This window comes from Biomphalaria glabrata, chromosome 14 (genome assembly GCF_947242115.1).
Source record: "Biomphalaria glabrata chromosome 14, xgBioGlab47.1, whole genome shotgun sequence".
Taxonomy (NCBI): Eukaryota; Metazoa; Mollusca; class Gastropoda; family Planorbidae; genus Biomphalaria; species Biomphalaria glabrata.
The window spans coordinates 9237809-9262294 of NC_074724.1; the positions used below are offsets into that span (position 1 = coordinate 9237809).

The 24486-nt window shown below is 33.6% G+C and overlaps 2 protein-coding genes across 6 annotated transcripts; one reads left to right on the top strand and one right to left on the bottom strand.

Annotated features, from left to right (window-relative positions):
* Positions 1-1839: 1839 nt before the first annotated feature.
* Positions 1840-8358, top strand: LOC106073728 (uncharacterized). 2 transcript variants are annotated; one of them, XM_056011177.1, is made up of 6 exons: positions 1840-2081; positions 2629-2747; positions 4494-4692; positions 5297-5409; positions 6572-7688; positions 8147-8358. In XM_056011177.1, the coding sequence occupies exons 1-5, from the start codon at positions 1871-1873 to the stop codon at positions 6785-6787; spliced, it is 858 nt and encodes a 285-aa protein (XP_055867152.1). In that variant the 5' UTR covers positions 1840-1870; the 3' UTR covers positions 6788-7688; positions 8147-8358. The 2 variants fall into 2 exon arrangements, with proteins under 2 accessions (XP_055867152.1, XP_055867153.1); XM_056011178.1 differs by having other exon boundaries at positions 2665-2747.
* Positions 8359-9802: 1444 nt separating this feature from the next.
* On the bottom strand, positions 9803-23377 carry LOC129922930 (uncharacterized). 4 transcript variants are annotated; one of them, XM_056011175.1, is made up of 8 exons: positions 23358-23377; positions 19702-20052; positions 16563-16730; positions 15374-15419; positions 13372-13394; positions 13134-13187; positions 10471-10587; positions 9803-10246 (listed from the first exon to the last, which is right to left on the bottom strand). In XM_056011175.1, the coding sequence occupies exons 2-8, from the start codon at positions 19979-19981 to the stop codon at positions 10071-10073; spliced, it is 864 nt and encodes a 287-aa protein (XP_055867150.1). In that variant the 5' UTR covers positions 19982-20052; positions 23358-23377; the 3' UTR covers positions 9803-10070. The 4 variants fall into 4 exon arrangements, with proteins under 4 accessions (XP_055867150.1, XP_055867148.1, XP_055867151.1 ...); XM_056011173.1 differs by lacking the exon at positions 23358-23377 and adding an exon at positions 21805-22015; XM_056011176.1 differs by lacking the exons at positions 16563-16730; positions 23358-23377 and adding an exon at positions 21805-22016.
* Between the last annotated feature and the right edge of the window lie 1109 nt (positions 23378-24486).

The following is a 24486-nucleotide window of genomic DNA, read 5'->3' on the forward strand; positions in this document are numbered from 1 at the left end:
CAATATCGTAAATAGAAAAAAAAAAAGCTTTATTTCCTTTTATAGTTTTAGATGTACTTAAACTTTTAACCAAAAAAAGCTTGTAAATAAAAATAAGGCTAATGGTATGTCCATTATTTAGTGCATACAAATAACAACGTTTATATATCGTAATCTGCTGTTTGTTAAGTAAAGTAAGTTCTTCTTTTAGGCCTTGCGATTTATAGGTCAACCGTTTTTTTAGCCAACGGTTGTCGAGCAGGCATAATTTAACTTCTTTTTTTCGAAAAATCGCTTATCTGTTCCTATGACCTATGGCTAATGAGGGTGTCATGTGGTCAGCACAACAACCAACCGCCTTTACTTTCCCAAACTAAAGTCAGGTACCCATTAGAGTTGGGTGGAATCGGGCGCCTAAAAATACCGAAATTCAAATTCTATAATCGGCATTCAAATCCAGAACCTCAGATTCGGGATCCAAGCTCTTAACCACTCAGCAACCGCGCCCTCGCTATTAGCTTACTTTTGTTCAGTGTTTATCCATTTCTATTGCTTTTTTTAAACTCTTAAGTATATCGATACTTTTGTCGTCTGTAAACCGAAATAAAAGAAAACCGAGTTTACTAGAAATCGTCCTTTTTGCAAATTTGCCAACATGTTCAAAAAATATACAATAATTTCAATAAGCCCCGCTATATTTATGTACAAATCTTATCTTATATAATACAGACGTTACTTCAAAAAAGAAGATGATTACGTCCTACGCGTCATGCATTTAGTCATGCATATTAACCAATGACTTAAATTCTGCCAAGTCACTGGTTTTCCTGGCTAGCTCAGGCAACCCATTCCATGCTCTAATAGCACTAGGAAAGAAGGAGTATTTGTACAAATTTGTCCTAGCATATGGGACGAGGAATGTGCCTTTATCTTTGTGTCTTTCAGAGTATTTTATTAAATTTTGTTTTTGTATTTGAAGATTATGGTTCAGTGTTTTATGTATGATTGCTACTTTACTTTTGAGCCTTCTGTCCTGAAGGCTTTCTAAATTTAGTGATTTTACTAAAGTGTTACTCTAGTCAAATGTGAATATTCGTTTGTTATGAATCGCACTGCTCTATTTTCTGTCTGTTCTAGTTTCTTAATGTTTTCTTGAGTTGAGGGGTCCCAAACAGAGGATGCATATTCTATTATTGGCCTAACCAAGGTTAAATAACATTTTAGTTTTATGTTCTTATTTGATTTATAGAAATTTCTTTTAATAAATCCTAATGCTTTGTTTGATTTTTTTGTAGTTTCATCAATATGTGGATTCCATGACAGTTTTTCATTTATTATAACACCTAGGTATTTTGCGTTTTTAGTCTGTGTTACTGGTTTGCCATGAATAAGATAAGTGGAATTAATTTGTTTTATTTTTTTTGTTACTCTTAACAACTGACATTTTTCTGGGTGGAAAGACATGCTCCAATTTGATTCCCATTTCTGTAATTCATCTAATTCTCTTTGTAAAATATCTGTGTCTTGTGTTGTTTTTATTGTTCTATATATTATGCAATCGTCTGCAAATAATCTGACTTTTGTTCCTGAATTAATGCAATTTGGTAAATCATTTATGTTGTAAGAACATACTAAAATAATAATGGGAATAATATTTGACAATTAACTGCAGCATGTTTTATCACTTTCTTTTATTTCTTTTAAAAACAAACTCTTTTGGTTATTAAAATTATTTATGCAAACAGTTTATATCATGAGACAGACAGACAGACAGAAAGACAGACAAATAAAAACAAACAAAGACAGAATGAAAATTGTACAGAATTGTTTTATATCTCTAAAATAAAAAAAAAAGTTGATTAAACATCTAAATTGTGTTACTTAGAAGTCTATGTCTAGATCAACAACTGTGTCCAGTCAAAACAACGAGACTTCAGTACCTGATGTTTACTTCGACACTCAGTGCATTATTGCTTTACCCATAAGTAAATTACAATTAGGTATTCATGTAGTAAGTGTAATAGTCTATCCAAACGTGACCAACAGTGAAGATGACCTCAGGTTCGGTACCAAGGAAACTGTACAATTTAAAATTCAAAAAGGTTAGTACATTTGATAGCTTGGGCTAACACTCTGAAACATTATACATGATTTTGCTATCTATATGACAATACTGCTTACACACTCTGTCACTATATGACAATACTGCTTACACAGTCTGTCCTCAATATGACAAAAATACTGCTTACACATTCTGTCATCTATATTACAATACTGCTCACACAGTCTGTCCTCAATATGAAACTACTGCTTACACACTCTGTCATATATATGAAAATACTGCTTACACAGTCTGTCCTCAATATGACAATACTGCTTACACATGCTGTCATCTATATTACAATACTGCTCACACAGTCTGTCCTCAATATGAAAATACTGCTTACACAGTCTGTCCTCAATATGACATTACTGCTAACACAGTCTGTCCTCAATATGACTACATTAACCCAATAGAGTACATGGCTTTCACAATCTAAGTATTTCTTTATGCATCGAATAATTTTCTTTAAATTATACAAAAAATACATTCTTGTTTACAAAATATACTTCAGACAATGGTTAACAACATTTTATATTATTTCCCAGCTTTTAAAGAGACGTCTATTTGTATTCCAACTTTAGAAAATGATTCAATTCTAGTGGACTGTGAAAAGTGTGCAGTTTTTCCTGTGATGTTATGTCAAGTTAACGCGACTAAGAATGGAGTACGTTTTCATTTTTTAAATAACTTTTTATAGTTCATATTGTTTGATGTAAGGGGGAGGGGGGAGTGAGTTGGTTGAGTGGTTAAGCGCTTGGCTTCAAAACCTGGGGTCTTGGGTCGAATCTCTGTTAAGACTGGGATTTTGAATTTTGGGATTTTTTTGGGCGTCCCTGAGTCCTCCCAACTCTAATGGATGATTGACTTTAGTTGGGGTAAAGTAAAGGCGGTTAGTCGTTGTGCTGACCACATGACACCCTCATTAGCCATAGGTCATAGAAACAGACAAGGGAATTTTCGAAAAAAGAAGCTAAATTATGTCTGCCAATCGACACCCTGATAGTTAACCGTTGGCCATACAAACAGATGACCTTAACATCATCTGCCCCATAGATCGCATGGTCTGATAGGGAAACTTAGGAGAGCCGGCATAATGAGACCAGCATAGTCACAGATGGAAACCAAAATTTAGACCAAAAAAAAATATAAATAAAATAAAAATAAAAAAAATAAAAATAAAAATAGAACATATAAGGTAATGTAATTTGTCATTAAACAGCTATACAATGTAAATTTTGAGCAAACATATTTCATATAAAAAAACAGAAAAACAAATGTGATGGTAATATTCAAAATTAATTGAATATATTTATTAAATATGTTCGCACTATAGGTTAATTACTATTTCTATGTTTTTCTATATTGTTTTTTAGTGGATAACTGGCTATGGGTTGGTTTGGTCAGTTGCTTCTCTCTCAGCTTTTTGTTGGTTCGGCGCTTTTTCACGCTGGCCACTCTCCTTGCTTTATATCTCGTGAATCCGACACGCACAGCTTCACGCCATGAGGAGCGATTGAGAGCTAGTGCTTCCCAGACGAGAATGTCAATATCACACTCCTTGAAGGAGCTCTTAAGTGTGTTTTTATAGCACTTGTATTGACCCTCCCTGAGTCCCTTGGAGCGTCCCCCTGAGCACCATTCTACCTATAACTACCCGTACAGAAGTCGTTTAGAATATAATTGTCTGGCATGAGGACTACGTGTCCCGCCCATAGAAATGGGCACCGTTATACTGTTGCATTGATACTATTCATGTTAGACAACTGTAGGATTTCAGTATCCTGTATGTCGTGGGACAAACACACTTTATGAATTTTCCTAAGACAGCGTAGGTAGAAGGAGTTTAGCATTTTGATGTGCCGGGAATATAATCCAGTTTTAATTTTTGTCTTTATTGTTCTTTAAGTACAACATATTTTTAGTAGAGTGTTATGTAATAATTAGAGTAGATTAGTTTTAATATAGAATTCTGCACTTTGGTTAAAGATGGTAGAAGTAGTCACGTGACCGCACAGGCTTATGATGTTAGCGACAAGGAACAAGTAAAATGTACTACAGTAGGTCTTTGAGTATTGTAGAAGCGTCATGAAATAACTTTTGTAGTAGTGAAGAAGTATCTAGTGACTAAGACGATAATGTTCTTTTTGTAAACAAATATAGTTTTAATTCTAAAGATGAGTTCAATCACAATTGTGTGAGCTTTTGCTTCATATAGTGCTCATGAATACAAAAGAATTATGAATGTTAAGTTAACCAAAATTTTTAACATAAAATAAAACTTTTTTTTTCATTTACATGTTTCAAAGACTTTCCACACAAAGAAAATGTTTACATTATTAATTTTTTGTATTTGTAAATTATCCTTTCGTAAAAGTATTATTGCACATTAATTTAATTCCTTGTTTTAAAGAAAAAGTTCAGTTCTCTTGATGTGAGACATCAGCATGAGTACATTGATGCCGAGCACATAACATACAACTCTTCGTGTAGAATACGACTGGCACTGAGTGGTCGACTAAATGATTCTTATGACTTAACAATTAGAATGTATCAAGGAACTACCGATAGTGCTGCCAATGTAGTCAATTTTCATTTCGTTTTCACTTTTGGTAAGTCAAGTTCACACATTGTTTGATAATATCTTTTATTCTGATAAATGTGCAAGAAACTTAAAAAAAAAATTTCTAAGAGGAATAACTCTACATTTACTGACATATTTCTAAATACGTCAGAATTATTTCTCTTTCTTATGTCAAACAAAATTAATGAATTATCCTAATCAAATATTTTATTAATAGTTTCATTAATTCATATGTTGTGATTGACAAAAGATAATTGTGCAAAGTTTTAATGAATGAAGAGTGGGAGAAATAATGTGTTAAAAAACGTGTATCAGGCAGATATAATGAATTTACTGTTTAAGTATTAACATCAAAGTACAGCTCTTCTAAGTTGACTTTAAAATGGCACGTAAACCAGTTTCTTTAATAAATACATTATAATAATGACCTACATCCACAAGGCTACACTTCAAAAGCAAATGGAGCATGATTTGATTACATTTCAAAAGCGATTTGAGTTTTACATAAATATACTTTAAAAGCAGAGTTTTGTAAAAATATAATTAAGAATCTATCTAAATACATGAATAAACACATTTCATTATTGAAAAATACATTTAATTGTAAAATCTTTCATTTAAAACAAATACAGGAGAGAATCTGACGTGTGGCCATTCGTTTCTAATGAACTCACTAGCACTGACGTGTTCCATGCAGGACATATTCCCCACAGCGTTGTGTCGATTTGATACGATAGATAAACATGTAAGTAGCCCAATACACTAATGCAGTCTTGCTTAAACATTCAACATTGGCTCCCCTTTAGACAAAACCCCCCTAGCCAACTTTGTGTCTAGGGCAATGCTGTATGCTCCCACGATTGAGAGTTTGAAAAGTAAATGAAATACAATATAATTTACGCAAATCTCTTTTTTTTTCTCCTTATATTTTCAATATATTTAGAACCTAAATTTAAGTCATGTTTTCTTTTTTAAGTTTTTTTTTCTTTCAAAAAATATATGGAGTGAAAGTAGTTTTAGCTGGCGCCTACAACAAACTTTATTGGTAGCAAGAAGGCAGCACGTCAAAAAGAGCTTAATGTTTTAAATGTGAGACTTGCGATATTAAACTTTAATCTTGCAATCAGTGTGGGGGGAAGTTATCTTCTAAAGCTTTGTGTTCATCATTGTTAATTAAAAAGTAGGGCCAACTAAATCAAAAAAAAAAACTAAAAGGGGGTCCTATGCGGAACGGATCGCCCGAGGATATGGTCAGGGTAGGGAAAAGGTAACAAAAAAATAAATAGGATTTTGTATTAGAAATTAAATTGATCTTTGCATTACATTTTTATTAAAGGAACTCTGACAATATCATTTCTTAACGCGCGTAGCATTGGCGTTTTCCATATTGAATGACATCCCAAAATGACAAGTTTTTTTTTCTTTTTTAGAAACTTTTTTTAGTTTTCAGGAGATTTAGTTAAATTCAATGAGATATCTAGGGCTTTTCCGTATATTCTGCATGATCTCCTGGAAAATCAGGAGTCTGCGGGAACCACGCAATCCTTTTTTGGAGCGCAGAACACAGTTTGAGAAACGCTGCATATTGCTGCACACCAGCATAAGCTCATCACTTTGACGGGTATCATGTGGAGTAGGCCACGACAAAATAATAAAATCCCCAAATCTATCATTAACAACAAAAGCGCCAGGACACAAACAACATTTTTAGTACTTTGTAATTTGTTTTATTTAATAAATTTAATAAATTTAATAAATACCACATTATAGTTTTCTTTTATCATACTATAAGCAATCTGAAGACATCTCATAAAATTTACTTCCGCATAAAATAGAATAGACGATATTCAGAGGAAGCAAACTATTATCCTATAAGTCTAGTGTCTATTAAAAATGATTCTCCTCAGGTAGGCTATGATATCATAGGACCAATCAGCTACAGTCACGTACTTTCAAGCCAGCCTAACGTGTCCTACGAGTCCACATGTACAGTTACGGTCTCAATTAACCAAGATTTTGTGGGACAGATTAGCATACTGGTCACAATGTATCCCGACATCATTGAATGTAGGGGCGATGACCAATGCGTGACACAGCTAGATTTCATCTACGACATAGGTTAGTGCATATATAATAATTGAGTACAGATTCTACTTCTAGATTGTATGTTATATTTAGATATAGACATACATACATACATACACACACACACACACACACACACACACACACACAAAAAGATAGAGTATTAAAAGATCAAGACCATTATAAGCTGGTACTAACACTAAGTCCTATGAATATAGAACTATCGTTATAGTAAGCCTCAAAAACGACCTGCGAGCCTCTAGCCTACGCAGTCTAACCTCTCGGCCACACATACTACTAATAACATACATCGTTCTGCATCTATCAACCAAAGACACATGTGGAGGAAACATTAATAGAGCACATAATATAGCAAGAAAATATTTCAAACAAACAAACGAAATCTAATTTAGAACATTTTTTTTTACAATATCTCGTGTACAGATGTAATGGCAGACAAGTCTCCATCGGTGCCCACAATAAGTAAACTCATTCTATTCATGACTAAATGACGTGACCGCCAATTCTTTTGTATACATTATATTCTTTTCTTAGGCTTATATATTACAGACGTTATTTAAAAAAAAAGAAGATAATCACGTCCCATTCATTACATGTGTCAATCTAGTCATGCGTGTTATTTAAAAAAAAGAAGATAATCACGTCCCATTCATTACATGTGTCAATCTAGTCATGCGTGTTAATCAATGACTTGAAATGTGCTAAGTCATTGGTTTTCCTGGCTTATTTAGGGAGCCCTTTCCATTCTCTAATGGCACAAGGGAAGACGGATCACTTGTACGAATTGGTTCTAGCGTATGGAATAAGAAATGTGCCTCTATCTTCGTGTCTTTCTAAGTGTTTTAATGTTTTTCCCAGAAAGTTTTACACTATAATCGCAAGAAATTTTTAAGCCTGTATATGTACAAAGATAAAACAGTAAGTATATTTATTTTATAATGTATTCTTCTTATCCTACTTATTATCAACCACTACTTTAAAAAAAATGTCTTATCAGATTATTACTTTAACTAATGTCAACTCACTCTGTCTGATACAAATTTTGCACACGTTATTTCTCACACTTCCCATTCTCGGATCAAGTTGAAACATTGCACAATTAAAAAATTATTCATTATAAAAGACACCGCATAAATAAATAAAAAATTAACCAAATAATGTATTAAATAGTAGTAACTAGCATTGTATAATGACGCAAGGGGAAATAATTCTTACAGCATTTAGATATAAAGATGTAAATGTGGATTTATTCCTCTTATGTAAGTCTTTTTAGTGTATTTAAAAAAAATATATTTTGCTCCTTATTGTTTGTAACACTTACTTAGATTTAGTTGTTAGTAAATACTGATTATCATTATGTGCAATATTTAATACAGGGCAAGAAGCCTCTCTCCGCCCAAAGTGACATAAAAGGATTTAGAGAGTCTCAAGTTCTGGGACAGCAGAAGGGAAATGGCGTACTTCATCCTGCCAGATAGCTTTAGGAGGCTGCAACCGTGGACCTAAAGCAATACTGACAAGTGTATTGTCTATGCTGCACGGTGTTAGACTATGTTACATAAGAATAAATATTAGTCGCGTAAATTTGTGATATGTTTATTGTTTATATTTTTTGATTTGGTAGTGACACACTACAATCAAATGTTTTTATTTGAAAAAAATGGATTTAAGCTCCATTCATACTATTTATACTAATTCACGTATTCCGCATTCACTTTACTTATAATAATGATTATTTCGTTTAATTGTTTACAAAGAACTCTCAGTGACCATATCGAAAGTGATACACAAATTAAGACACGCGGGCCTCGGGTAACATATGGCTAGTATACTATAAAGTAGAAAGTAATGCCTATGTATTTAAATATGTATATATGTATGTCCCGCATAGAAATCAAAACCCTTAGTCCAATCTTGATGAAACTTGGCAGAAATGTTCCTTGGGTGCTAACTGGAACCGTAACGTATGTATAGTAACCCTAAAACAAACTTAAGACCCTCAAAAAAAATGCCCAATTCTATGAAAGTATTAGTATGTAATAAATCTAGGCCATGTTTACCAGGTTTACATGAAAAATGATCTAGATCTTATTTTAAGAACTACACTTTGCACAAATGGTTTTTTAGTTTGGCACATGAAAATTACAAAATATAGTCTATTGCTTCATTTTTTAAATAAAACTAACCGAGAGATTTGTCTTTCAAAAGCTTTTTCATACATTCGTTTCTTATTTCTGCGAATTTAGAAGTCCTGATGTACTTTATAATCCCATCATCTATCGAAGCCGACATCTAAGTCTAGAGTGGCTAGACTCTAAACAGTCTAGATCTAACTCTAATTCTAGATATAATTCAAAGAAAAAAGATCTACTTTATACTTTAACACATTAACATACAAAATAAAGTCCATTCATTTCATATTTTAATCAAATTAACTCTCAAATTTTGTGTTACTAAAGCATATGTTCATGCATTCGTTCGCTATAACTTCCATGTTGACATGTATTTTAATAGTCCCATTCATGTGTCATGCACACCGCTATGTAAACACACTATAATTGGACAGGCTAAATGAGGCTCTATATGGGGATATTAAATATACTAACATACAATAATTAATAAGCTTCTTGAGCCATTGAATTCACTCTTATAATAGTAGGTCTACATCTATTATAATAGTATCTAGACTCTAGATCTAAATATAAGTAGACATACAAGCAAATGTTTTTATAAAAAAAATGGTTTTAAATCGATTAACTTTTTTGATAGCTCCATTCATACTATTTTTTTAAATTCACGCATTCGCTTTTTTATAGCATTATTATTTCGTTTAATTGTTTCTAAAACACTCTCAGTGTCTATATCAACAGTGATACGCAAATTAAGACCCACGGGCCGCGGGTAACATATGGCTAGTAGTTGTATATATATATATTTCATTTTTCATTTTCATTTATGTTAACGTCGGGTTTGTAAGAAACTATCAAAAACTGCTTACAAAATATATGTCAACCGAAAATACTTTTCACATATTTAATTACATCTCGACAATTTATTGAGCAATGAAATAATGTTTGTACAAAAATACATTTAATAATAAAAAATAATAAAAAAAACTTTAATACATTTTTCTTTATTTAATACCTATTCAATATCTATTATAATTAAAACGTCAAAGTGAAAGTAGCTTTCAAGTTGCCATATTTTTTTTCTCTTCAGAGATGAAAACAGAAATAAGTGTATACGTCTCCAATGATCAGAACACAATATTAAACATTACTTATATAAACAATTACTTCATTATAGATGTCTAGTTATTGCACCGAGTTCGTTAGCCTTCTTCGTGGGCGTTTTGCTAAATTGATAACTCTGTAATCCTGTGTTAATCGCACAGGGTGAAATAAGTGTTTGTTTATTTGTCTGTCGTTGTCTGTCGTTGTCTGATACGGACAATGAGTTTGGAGATGAGGAACATCCTGAAAAAAAAAAAACAAACTTTTTTAAAAAATTTTTAATGGAATTATGGCTATAGAGTTGTAAACATTATAGAAAGGATTGGAAAAAAACATATTTTTAAAACACGCAATGAAGTTTAAGGTCAGTTCTTTTATATTTAGTTCGCTACAGTAAAAGTTCAAAGTTAGCGACCTTGACATTGTTTAGTGTATCGTGAAAATCTCCGCTAGTGATGGTTACTCACTGTTAAGATTGCAGTATGAATAGTATCGTTCTTCAGTTTGTCGTGTTCTTGTACTTTTTGTACTCCCATCTTTATCAACATCGCTTTGGTCACTTGGTACAATACCAAGAGAATGTCCTGTTGGATATGACAACATAAGTATGAGTATTATACCAAAGCGATAGCACACAACTCCATGGATGGAAATACGGTTATCGATTTAACATTATCAAGTACTGAAATTTTAGCTTGCAAGCGATGATCTTGGGAGTCACTTTATAAAAAAGTGTTACCTGTTAAAATTTTAACTAAAATTGTTGGACCAAAGCAAATTTTCTTTTGGCGTTGTTGTTGGGTGGTATAGCGGTCTGATTTCTAACCGTAAAGTCGTGGATTCAAATTCTAGTGGAAACAGATTTTTAATTTCGGGATCTTTTGTGTTCCTCTGATTTCATATGGGAAAAGAAAAGGCGGTTGGTAGTTGTGCTATCAACAGTGTATACTATAGAAGCACCTGACCTTTACATCATGCACCATAGATCGTAAGGTCTGAATGGGCTACTTATATTTCAAAATCACCTACTATGATACATATATAGCACTTGTCTCGAACATATTACTACTTCTATCACACTAACATAGTACTTCTATCAAACTTATGTAGCACTTCTATCACACTTACCTGGTACTTCTGTCACACTTATCTTATACTTCTATAACACTTACGTGGTACTTCGATCACCTTCACCAAGTACTTCTATCACACTTAAATGATACGTCTACAAAACATAAAACTTACCTAGTACTTCTTTCACACTTACCTAGTACTTCGATCACACTTACCTATTTCTTATATCACACTTACCTAGTACTTATATCACACTTCCCTAGTACTTATATCACACTTACCTAGTACTTCGATCATACTTACCTAGTACTTATATCACACTTACCTAGTACTTCGATCACACTTACCTAGTACTTATATCACACTTACCTAGTACTTCGATCACACTTACCTAGTACTTCAATTTTACTTACCTAGTACTTCTATCACACTTATCTAGTACTTCTATCACACTTACCTAGTACTTCAATTTTACTTACCTAGTAATTATATCACTATAACCTTGACCTTGTACTTCTATCACACTTAATGTAGTACATCTATCACACTAACCTAGTACTTCTATCACACTTACCTAGTACTTCTATCATGCTTACCTAGTACTTCTATCACACTTATCCAGTACTTCTATCACACTTACTTAGAACTTCTATTACACTAACCTAGTAATTCTATCACACTTAACTAGTACTTCTATTAAACGTATCTAGTATTTCTATCAAACTTATCTTGTACTTCTATCAAACTTATCTAGTACTTCTATCACTTTAATCTAGTAATGCTATATCACTTATGTAGTTACTTTATCACACTTACGTAGTAATTCTATCAAACTTATCTAGTACTTCTATCACTTACCTAGTATTTCTATCAAACTTATCTAGTACTTCTATCACACTTACATAGTAATTCTATCAAACTTATCTAGTACTTCTATCACACTTACCTGGTACTTCTGTCACACTTATCTTATACTTCTATAACACTTACTTGGTACTTCGATCACCTTCACCAAGTATTTCTATCACACTTACATGATACATCTATAAAACATAAAACTTACCTAGTACTTCTTTCACACTTACCTAGTACTTCGATCACACTTACCTATTTCTTATATCACACTTACCTAGTACTTATATCACACTTACCTAGTACTTATATCACACTTACCTAGTACTTAGATCACACTTACCTAGTACTTATATCACACTTACCTAGTACTTCGATCACACTTACCTAGTACTTATATCACACTTACCTAGTACTTATATCACACTTACCTAGTACTTCTATCACACTTACCTAGATTTCTATCACACTTACCTAATACTTCTATCACACTTACTTAGTACTTCGATCACACTTACCTAGTACTTCCATCACACTTACCTAGTACTTCGATCTACTTACCTAGTACTTTAATTTTACTTACCTAGTACTTCTATCACACTTATCTAGTACTTCTATCACACTTACCTAGTACTTCAATTTTACTTACCTAGTATTTCTATCACTATAACCTTGACCTTGTACTTCTATCACACTTCATGTAGTACATCTATCACACTTACCTAGTACTTCTATCACACTTACCTAGTACTTCTATCATGCTTACCTAGTACTTCTATCACACTTATCCAGTACTTCTATCACACTTACTTAGAACTTCTATTACACTTACCTAGTAATTCTATCACACTTAACTAGTACCTCTATCAAACGTATCTAGTAATTCTATCAACTTTATCTTGTACTTCTATCAAACTTATCTAGTACTTCTATCATTTTTATCTAGTAATGCTATATCACTTATGTAGTAACTTCATCACACTTACGTAGTAATTCTATCAAACTTATCTAGTACTTCTATCACTTACCTAGTATTTCTATCAAACTTATCTAGTACTTTTATCACACTTACATAGTACTTCTATCAAACTTATCTAGTACTTTTATCACACTTACCTAGTACTTCTATCAAACTTACCTAGTACTTCTATCAAACTTACATAGTACTTGTATCAAACTTATCTAGTACTTCTATCACACTTACGTGTTTCCTGCGTTTCTTTCAAGTTGTAAATACCATTATTGCTTATTGATACAACTAAATAAGTTAAATAAAAAAGATTTGTTACTGAATTCGTAAAAAAAACTTAAATAGTCTGTAACGAAAAAAATAATCATTATTTTGATGAATATACACATTTTAAACTATTTATTTAGCCATATTTAAAAAAAAAAAATGGATCGAAACTAATAATAATACAAATCGAAAAAAATTTGTTTACCTTTATAATAGTTTTCTTTATAACTGAAACAGAAACAAATATATATTATAGTTGTTTTTTTTTTTTCATTTAAATGTTTCTTGACACCTACAGGGCTCATAATATTTTAATAATATTTTTATTACAGTAGGGGCACTCTCTTGTTAACTGCGATATTTTTGAAGGTGAGATTTTGTATCTCATTATCGTGACATGTGTGAGCCTGTCGGTAAAGAGATATTCTATCCAGGCACAGGACGGAGAGGATAGGTCGACAGACAGTGTGTCGTGTACCAATAGTGTGTACCGCTAAGTGTAATGTTTGGACATGTGGTTGGAGACAGGGTTGCTGACTGGTAAAGCGTTTAGCTTCCGAACCTGGAGTCCCGAGATCAAATCCTGGTGAAAACTGGGATTTTTAAATATAGGTATCTTACATTAGTTAGGGAAAATGTAAAGGTGACACAGTATGGCCACGTTACACATTACACGCTTTGCGTTTCTATTGTTTATACGGGGACGGTGGGAAGAGGTTAGTGATTGGCTATAAATGATGCAACATAGGTGGCATTATCGTCATTTGGTCTTAGTTAGGGGAGAGGACTCAAGAATGTGAAACTGAAAGATTGTGGTTTTGTAGTTTGTTACATTTTGTTTAAGAATATTATTACTAAAGTCTACTACAGTTATTTTATTTCATTACAACTTTATTTTATTTACATTATAAATAAAGTGTTATTTACTTTGTTCACAAAAGGAAGTTATTCAAGTTATCCGAAGTTTTATTAGTTAAAATATAATAATAATAAGGGCTTGTTTTCGAGTCCGAAGATATAGATCTGTACTATGGTATCCAGTGTATACGAAGCCTCAGCTGGGACCTACATATTTTGCCACATCAAGCCAAGCATAACCATTCTGCGCCGGTGGTTGATTAACATTACTTTTCACTGTCTGCGTCTGTCCTCGGCAGCAGTGATAGTAGTTAAAATATATTACGCCTACAACGGTTTAGTTGTGTACCAGCTGATGCAAAAAGTCAACGACCGGTAACAAGTTAATAACACACTCTTGTTAACCATGGGCCACAGTGACCTCGACAGCCACGATCCGCGGAGTCGCAACATCTGAAAGGGAAACATTTTTTTTTTATATTGAAATGTTAGTGTGAAAAGTGCATAGTGAATTTGAAATCAATTTTTCATAATGTACTGGAAAAAATAAACATTGGAAAGCATTACATGGTCGTCTCAATTAATTATTTCTTCTGTTTAACAAGTGAACTATAAAGAGTCTACTCTATACTATTTCGACAGAATGACACTACATTTGTTTACCTAATTCTCTTGGTTAACATTGTGAATGCCAACAAGCGGGTAAATATAAAGAAACTATTTTTTTTCGCTATTTGTAACCTAAAAAACAGACCGGCCTACCTCTTTTTATCCTGCCAAGAACAGCTGCTGTCCGGGATAAGTGGAGGGATTTGGTTTGGCAAACTGTCATAGCATCCCTACGATGAAAGGCGAAGGACAGATGACCCTGCGATCTATGGGGCAGATGATGTCAAAGTAAACTGTTTCTGTGGCCCACGGTTAACTAGGGTGTCCTGTGGCCAACACAACGACCAACCGCCTTTTACTTTTCCTTAACTATTGTCAGGTACCCTTTAGAGCTGGGTGGACTAAGAGGCACTCAAGGATCCCGAAATTAAAAATCCCTGTCTTCACCAGGATACGAACCCGTGACCTCGGTAGTACAAAAAATATATTTAAAAACACTCCGAGAACTTGGCCCAATAATGGATTCGCTTTTAGGCACTTCACCTCTACTTCAGACCATTCAACTCATTGACCTGTTTTCTTATAATGTATAGTGCTCATCTCTGTGTCAAGGTCGGTTACAATCCATTTGTCATGAATACTTCTGGTGAGTATCAGAAATCCCCATATGTACTTTGTTTGATACTACACTTTGAAATTTTTTTGAACTTCTACTAGGAATCGGTTTAAAGTATACTTACTTCATACATTTAAGTAACACGGTATTTCCCAAAGGACGACAGCAATCTGAAATGTAATTATTACAATAGTAGTAGTATTGGATTTCTCATAGGCATTACAAAAATGTTTCGTCAGTTTACTAACTAACTGTAATAACTCAGATTTCAAGTCTGACATGACGGTAAGAAACAGTAGATGTCTGACTGAATCTGCTGAAATCTACGTAATTTTTTTTTTAAAGCGTCTCAATTAGCCACTGATAACTGAGTAGAGCACTAGGCCTGCTCCTTTTTGCTAGGCTTAAGTGTTCTTACAGAGTAACAGTACAAGAGATAGCTGGCGCCTTCAAGAAGAGGCATAGGGAGCTCGTCAAACTTAAAGGCACTTTACCGAGATGACGCCAAATATAAAGACAAGGCTTCCATTGCATTTTAGATGACGTCATCAGAGCCGAGTATGTAACAATGACGTATGGGCAACCAATGGTCTTGCTTAAATTCATTTAAGTGCCGAAAGGAAACTTCTCATTTGTATCCTAAGCCACGCGAGACAGCATGCATTCTAGTATGTATGTATGACATATATGCAAGTGTCAGGTTTTGATTTTCCTCTCTCGAGGATATTTATCATTTCGATAGTTAACCCTTTAATTTAGATGGATTCTTTTTATGCTACAAAAACAAAACTTTAAAATAAATAAAACATATAACATATTCAGGGAAAAAAAAAAAGAAAAAAAAAGTTAAATGCAATTAGAATGTCACATTCGAGAGAAGTGCAAAGTTGATAGATTTATAGGCCAAACAATGAAAACAAATAAAACAACTGTCACCTGCCTCGACTACTCGAATGCGTTCCTTATATTATGTATATCACTGTACATCCGTAAGAGAACATAACCAGAGCATATATTTGCGCTCTTGATTCATTTACAAGATTTAGTCTAAGACCATATGAATACAATAGGTCTAAAGTTTATGACGTCACACATGATATTTTTTTGTCCCTTTGATTCGAGATCAATCATTATAGAAGGCCTGAACTCTGACCTGCGACGTTACAACAAACAATCGGTCTAATCTGTCACATGTTGCGACCTAGCAGGACAGTGTTAAGGCCTGTTATAGACTATTGGTCTTGTTTGATTACGTTGTAGTATAAATGTGTATAGTAATATTAAAAGGGGGTAAGCTGTATAAATGTAATCACCTGTTCTTCTAAGTAGGAGGACTAGAGCTGCTATCATTACAATCACAAGAACTATTGCGATTACAGCATTCACAGTGTCTTGCCTTTTGACCATAAATGCTGACTGATTTATTGTTGAGATTTCAAGGGAAGTTAATGATGTGTTGCAAGTTGAGTTATGCCTAAAAACTGAAAAAGGTGAACGATAAAGGAGACCACTGTCTTGTTTGTTTTTTAAATTTCTAACAATATGTAAATACATAATATAGAATAATAAAACAAGAAATAATTAATGTATCTCTGAGCTATAAGACTATGTGATTTTGTTTTATTTGATTTTTTTTAAAGTAGATTTCCCCTTTCAAACCTTGCGATTTTTAGGCCAGATGCTGTAAAGGTCATATGTTGCTTTGTGTGGCCCAGGATTTACGAGGGTGTTATGTTGCCAGCATAACGATCAACAGCTATTAATTTTCCCCTTATATGATTAGGTAATCACTAGAGCTAACTGAACTCATTATCGCTCTAAAAATTCCTTTCCAAAATTCAAAATCTTTACCTAGATTCGAACCCGAGACCTTTTGATTCATATGCCTACCAATCTACCAATCAGCTAGAAAGATCACTTATGATTGGCTTATAAATTTAAATATATCTATACATTCCCTGTTGAGATTATTCGGTTAAATGAGTTAGACGAATGATAAGATTTTCCAAAGAGCGTCTTTTCAATCATTACATACGATTTTTTCCTTATAAATATTGGCAACCTTGAATGCGAAATATAAAACGACGGGACAGTTACCGTCCTGCATTGCGCTTGTTGAGTAGTCAGCAGCCTTCACCATCCTTTGTATGACAATGGTGGGTAATCACGGGTGAAAGAGATTTCCCTGGCAGCATATCCAGTTGTTACGTTCAGGCAAGTCATTGAAGTACATATTGCAAAATTGGTGGTACAGTAAATAAATTCGTTCTTACCTTACTCTTGCACTTTATGGCCTTTTCTGCGTAAAATGTTGCCTAAAAATAATAAGTCCTATCTTCGAGTCCGAAGTTTAGGGAGGAATGCAGTATTTTCCTTGTTTCCTCTTCATTAATTGACTGAAGTTTAATGTCTCTACATTCAATCGACTTTTTCCTCAAATCCATAGTAGGAAAGAACAAATTTGTATTTAATGCTATTGTTTCTGTTTCGGGCCGAATATCAAAAAGTGCTATCAAGTGCTCCCCTATTATAAATACCTATGAACTTTCACTAAAAACAATGGTTTTAATGCTCTTCTAGCGACAATCAGTCGATCATTGAGCCATGTACAAAGCGATGCCAAAAGCTGCTATCAGACTAAATAAGAAGAAAACAGTGAACAAATATACACAACAGCATGGAGCTCATGGTTAATGCTACCTATAAGAATATTGCAGATGTTAAGTAAGACAATATAGAATAATTAGTAATGTCAATACCTGGCACGCATTCTACGTGGTATTGGAACACTTAACTCTTTCTCTCCGTAATTATTTACCACATTCTGGTGGAATCAACGTTGGCATCGTCAGTTAGGAGAGAATGAGTTAAAGTGAAATGCATAGTTTCCTTGTTACTTGTTGAGAGGGTATTACCTGTGCAGGAGAAGGTATTACCTGTGCAGGAGAAGGTATTACCTGTGCAGGAGAAGGTATTACCTGTACAGGAGAAGGAATTACCTGTGCAGGAGAGGGTATTACCTGTGCAGGAGAAGGTATTACCTGTGCAGGAGAAGGAATTACTTGTGCAGGAGAGGGTATTACCTGTGCAGGAGAAGGTATTATTCATTGTTTTAAAGGAAAATCTATAGAGATGTTTATATATATATGTATGTATGTATTTATGTATGTGTATGTGTGTGTTTGTGTTAATATTTAGATACTTTGATGATAAATAAAAGATAGATTGTTAGATGTGTTAATGTGTGCGTTTGTATGTACGAATGTGTGTTTATCTACATTAGAAAAACAATATTAGTATAATTCTTATGTTTCTTTTTCTATGTCATATAGCTTTACACATTTAACAAATCCTGAGGTTAGCATACTGTATTTAAATAGTAACGACTCTGTACCTTTTCTATTAAAAATAACAAGTGATAAAATAATATAAATAAATTATAAAAAAATAATATTTTAAAAATACTTTTAATTACTTTTTTCCCCTAACGCTTTTATTTACCTAGTAAACTGATAAGTCAGTATATTATTTTAGAAATCGTAACTTTTTTCCACAAATCTTATATCAACTCCTTCTGCCTGATAGGTTAAAAGTATGAACACGTTATTTCTCCCACACCCTATCTCGGATCAACCTGACACTTTGCAAAATTATTTCTTTTACCTGACAAAGAATCAGTAACAGAACCAAATTAGCTAAATAAGTATCGGTAATTAATGATTTCGATTAGTATCATGGACAAGGGAAATAAATCATACTTGACGGATGAGGTGGCATGAGTTGAATTAGTCCCCTTGAGGAAATGTTGATCTCTGGATGAACATTTTTACAAAACGATCATTTAAACATGGGCCAAGATACCCCATTGTTTTCTCCCCCTTTCACAACTGATCCAGACAAGTGATAGGATCATAGCGCATTGAGAAAGCTATAAGTTAAACAAAAACAATAGTTAAAAATATTTCTATTCATGTCGATCGTACATATGATAACAAGACTAATCCAAACTAATTGATACAATTACACTTTGTTTTTTAAAAAGTATTTTTTAATGTTTTTTTTTGTTTCGTTTATTTTCTGTAGTGAATTGCCCTATTGGTGTGGTGATTGACTTCCGAACCTAAGGTCTCGATTTTAAATCCACTTTAAAATATTTTTAGGACGCTTCTGTCTAAACCCATATATTAGTTTGGAAAATTAATGGAAGATGTTCGTTGCGCTGGCCACTGGACACCGTTTACAGTCTAGTGTTAAACAGTCACATCTTAGCTTCTCATGAAGTGCTCTTTTGTTGCCTACGCGTTTTTATGGAAGGAAAAAAAAAAGATATTTCGTCGACAATCACATACGTATCTAAATTCGACACAGCGGCTGACTTAATCTTATATTAATAAATAGTATAACTTTAAATAAGTATTTATTACTTTAGATATCTGTGTGTTTATACTTTACCCTCGAAGCTGCAGTTTCCAGAAACGATGACATTACTGTTAATCGTAAACTTTATTCCCCAAGTGCCTGCATACAAATTTGATATATTTTGAACAAATATTCTTATCCATTTCTTTGGTCCCTGTGGCGACTCTGTCAAATTTGCAGTTACATTGATAAATCTTATTGATCTTTTTGTGTTAATACAGTTTTGAGAGATCGTACAAGAGACCACTTCAGTGACATTCAAAGATTCATCAACTACAAATATAATCGTGGTTTTGTCTACCTTGTCGGTCATCTCGGCGTCAAAGTATATTTCTGCATTGCCGCCTTCCTCACCAGATTCACACTTTGATGTTATATTTACATCTAAAAGATAAGATAAGCAACATAATTCATTAAAATATTATATAATTTTATGTCCCTCTCGTGTAACACATATAGATCGAAATGGGGCATACGTAAAGAAAAAATAAGAAACTTAAACTTGGTTTGTGCATGCATGCATTGCCAAAGAAACAAAAGTGGTGACGAGTGATTTTATCTGGATAATAAATGAATAGATTTTCTGTATGGGATGATTTCTATAAAAGGAGTCTATGAATTTGTATTATGTTTTTTGTGACACTTTTTAAAATTGTAAAATAAACTCCTGATTTTGAGAATGTGTTTAGGTGACTAATGTGATTTTTATAACAGCGTATTGGGATTTTTGTCTACCTTGTCGGTCTCGAGACGTAAAATGCCACAGTCTTCACCAGGATTCGAACCCGGGACGCCGGTTCGAAAGCCAAACGCTATACCGCTCAGCCAACACGCCTCAATTGATACAATTAAAATTAGTATAAGTTTTTTTTTCAAAAATTTTTTCCTATGCGTTCCTGTTTTCTTACTTCTAACAAAAATAATATAAAGGCGCAAAAGTAAATGCTCCTCCATACATTCGTTAGTCCAGTTAATTCTAGTATCTATTACGTTGATTTGGACCGACCATAAATTTCAGTCAGGGGCGCAGAGAGCCCAGGCGCCACACTTAGGGTGGGGGGACACCACACACAGCCTATGCGATGATCATAGAAAATGGATGTGGGAGCGCCATTAAGTAGCTTGCCCCAGGCGCACGTTTTGCTCACTACGCCTCTGATTTTAGGATCTCCCCTTCCCACGATCCCTTCCTATTTCTCAAAATAAACAGATAGTCTGACTATTCATCTGATTTTCATTTCTTTGTCCAAATATTTGATTGGCTCTACGATAGTCTTGTGGCCCGGGCCTTTTTTTTCGTTATTACATGCAACAAATCTCAAAGCTAACCTGTGACATGGAAATGAACTATTGGTCTAAACTGCCCCCCCCCCCCCAAGGTTGCCAAGCTACAAATTAGCCTCGAGGCCTGCTATAACGATTGAAGAAGAAGAAAGTTAAAAGTTACTGAGAATGTAAATAAAAAATTAAAAAGTTTCCCTTTCAGACCTTGTATTCTATAGGGTAGATGATTTAAAGGTCATCTGTTTCTAGTTGGTCCGAGAATTGGTGTGGAAGAAATAACGTGTACACACTTTTTACCTGGGTCAGCCTAGCGGAACTTTGTAGGACTTAGATCTGGAACATCAGTGAGCTGAAAGATTATTGGATTTCAAGGTCTATTCTATAGGCAGACGGACAGACTGAGCTATTTGATATAAGCTTTGTAATAATACTAACCCTTCCCCTTTTAATTAAATTACTTTTCTATTTTAAAACAAAAATATACTAAGACTTTTACATTATTTTTAAGTGAAAACAATTGTGTGTGTACAACCAAGACCAAACGTTACAGAAGGCCTGAACACTTACTTGCAACGTCACAACCTGTGGGCCGTCTAAGCCAATAACTCGTTGCCACGTCGTACAGACCTTTGGTATAAGCTGCCCACAGGTTGTGACGTTGCAGGTCAGTGCTCAGGCCTTCTATAATGAATGGTCTCGGTAAACTCATTCTAAACATTTTTGAGATCTCCTTTTACGAGTCATCATTTAGTTTATATATCGTAATTACACAGAAATAAATCTGTATAATAAACAACCTCTGCCTGTCCAAATGTATACTAAAGAAAAGAAAAAAGAAAGAAATCTACATACCGGCAGCCAACAGTTTTAAACAAAATAAATATGAGCAAAGCTGAACAAAGAAACGCTTTATTGACATACTCTTTCTAAAACAAACTATCATATTAGATTTTTTTTTCCAAAATTGAATCTTGTTTTTAAGTTATTATCATAAAACGATTGGAATATTTTCAGAAAATTGTAAGTGTCTTTTTCTTCACCTTTTTTGTGTCTATTACAGAACACATGATAATACAATTTTGAAGTATCAGAGAAGAGGTTTTGTATTTAGATACTTAGATGACTAACAGGAAATCTATATAGGAAGTTGTATTATACATTGAGTAAACAAGACACTCTCAAACCATTTATCTATGTTGTCATGGTTTGTGCTTAAACCCATAATATATAGTGATAGGTGCCGAGCTCGAAGAAAACAAGACAAACCTCAACAAATTGACAGGGCTTATTAGATACAAAATTAAAACAGAAACAAGTTTACAAAGACATTTTGTGTGGAAACACAAACTCAAAATCGGGTCCCCAAATTAGTACACTCAGGCAGGTAAATGGCTGGTTTCAATATTTTCAGAAAGAATATTTGAATGAAATTCTATCAAAGGGAAATGACAAAGAAGAATGGAGAAAGAGGGTTGACAGATCTTTTGTGGTGCCCCAACGGTCAAGCATACTAATGGATAGGTGAAAGTGAAGGAAAAGTTCGATGTGAACTTAGCCTAACTAATGTCATATAATGATTATCAAATTGATCTAATTGTTTTGTGAAGGGTAAATCTCTTATTCAAAGCCTCTTCTTAAATTTAGTGTTCTATGTCCATAGTGATACTTTGCTGTTCACGCTATAATATGAAAAACTACTTATAAATTGTGTTTGAAATTATGTTCCACTTATATGTATACTAAACAGATTTTTTCTCTTTAAAAAAAAAAGTATTTTTTTTTGTAAGTGTGTAGTTAGTATGACAGAACTTACTTAACTTAGCAATACAACTGTAAAAAAAACAAAACAAAAAAAAATAAATAATTAGACAAAAATCTAAAACCGTTTGCATAAATGTGTTTAAAATATGGTAGATTTCTCCGTACCTTACTAAGTAGACTCCTGTGTTTGCTACTATTAAAAGTAAATAGTTGTAAAAATGGTGTATTTTATGAAAAAAATTCTTGCATATTTGTTTTTGCAATTATTTTTTTTTTAAATTCAGAAAAGAAAAATGTAGCTGTTGCTTCAGAACTTTGAATGGTCTAAAATATCATGATGTTGGATTTTCTATATCTTTTCTAGTTTACGAGATCTAAACGGGACGGACGGACGAACAGACAGACCACACAAAAGTAAAAGCTAAAAAAGAAAAAGTGGACCACAACATGCTAACAACTAGATCTAAACAAGCATGGCCGAAAGGCATGAACTCTTCTGCACCGGCTAGCAGGATAGAAACAACAAACCCTCAACCTGTATAAGGCACTGATGACCTAATAGAATACCTTTAAAAGGCCGAAATCTTCAATAAATATTTTGCTAGTATCAACAAGTCACAACCAAGAAAACAACTTGACCATACCTTTAGCAATATCCTAAAGAAAGAAGAAAAAGCTCCAACTGTTAACTATCAGATCTTTGACACTCCCTTCACTGTTTGAGCTAAATAAATCTCCTGGACCTGATAAAATAACAATTTAAATGATCAAGGGACTAGGACCACAGGCCCAAAACTGCATACAAAACTTTATCAACCATACATAGAGAACTGGAGACATACCACAGGAATGGAGAACTGCAAACATTTTGAAGAAACATAAACCACCAGGAGACCCAAAAGGTTATAAGCCAATATCTCTAACATGAGTGACAACCAACATTGGCAAAATGTCAGAAAAAAAAAGATCAATAACCGGCTTTATTGGTGGCTAGAAAATACTTGCTCACTTCACAAAGCACAAGCTGGCTTCAGTAAAGCAATTAGAAAAGATCACCTCTTTTGTTTTATCCAGGACACAGTAGAAGGGTTTCACGAAAACAAGCACACTACAGCAGTATTTATAGATTTGCAACAAGCCTATGATAGAGTGTGGAGAGAAGGTCTATTTTTGAAGGCGATAAAAAAAAAATGGGCGTCCATGGAAGAATGTACACCTGTATGAGGGCATTCTTAAAAAACAGAACCATCCAAATCCGATTTAAAGGTGCCATCTCTAGTAAAAATAAAAACTGGAAGTAGGCCTACCACAAGGTCCAGCCGCTAGCTGTATTCTTTTTCTTATCTTCATGAATGACCTCCCGGATCTCATTTTGGTCAATAAGGCACTTTAAGCAGATGACCTCTTAATTTGGTCTACAGGGAAATATCCAGTGCTGACTAGATCCAAATTAAATAGAGCCCTGACAACTATCTCCAAGTATTCAAAATTATGGACAATGAAAATAAACAAAGAAAAGTAGTTTTTTTTAATTAGCCACAGCAACAAAACAGAAAAAAAGAAACTACGTCCTAAAAATAGACTCTCAGCCAATAAATATAGATGAAAATCTAACATATCTAATTATAAAATTAGACCAAAGACTGTCCCTAAAACACTTTATGGAAGATTTTCAAAAAGCATTAAAAAGATTAAACATAATAAAACACCTTGCAGGAACATCCTGGGGAGTCAGAAATAAAACCTTAAGATAGTTATACGTGGTCGGATCTG

Excerpts from the sequence above, each read along its gene's own strand:
- LOC106073728 (XM_056011177.1), top strand. The coding sequence starts at position 1,871 with ATGTCTAGATCAACAACTGTGTCCAGTCAAAACAACGAGACTTCAGTA. Across the intron at positions 2,082-2,628 it reads ACAATTTAAAATTCAAAAAG|CTTTTAAAGAGACGTCTATT; the intron begins GTTAGTACATTT and ends ATTATTTCCCAG. Across the intron at positions 4,693-5,296 it reads TCATTTCGTTTTCACTTTTG|GAGAGAATCTGACGTGTGGC; the intron begins GTAAGTCAAGTT and ends AAACAAATACAG.
- LOC129922930 (XM_056011173.1), bottom strand. The coding sequence starts at position 21,895 with ATGATAGTTTGTTTTAGAAAGAGTATGTCAATAAAGCGTTTCTTTGTT. Across the intron at positions 16,731-19,701 it reads TGGAAACTGCAGCTTCGAGG|TTTTTAGGCATAACTCAACT; the intron begins GTAAAGTATAAA and ends CACCTTTTTCAG. Across the intron at positions 15,420-16,562 it reads CCTCCTACTTAGAAGAACAG|ATTGCTGTCGTCCTTTGGGA; the intron begins GTGATTACATTT and ends ATTACATTTCAG.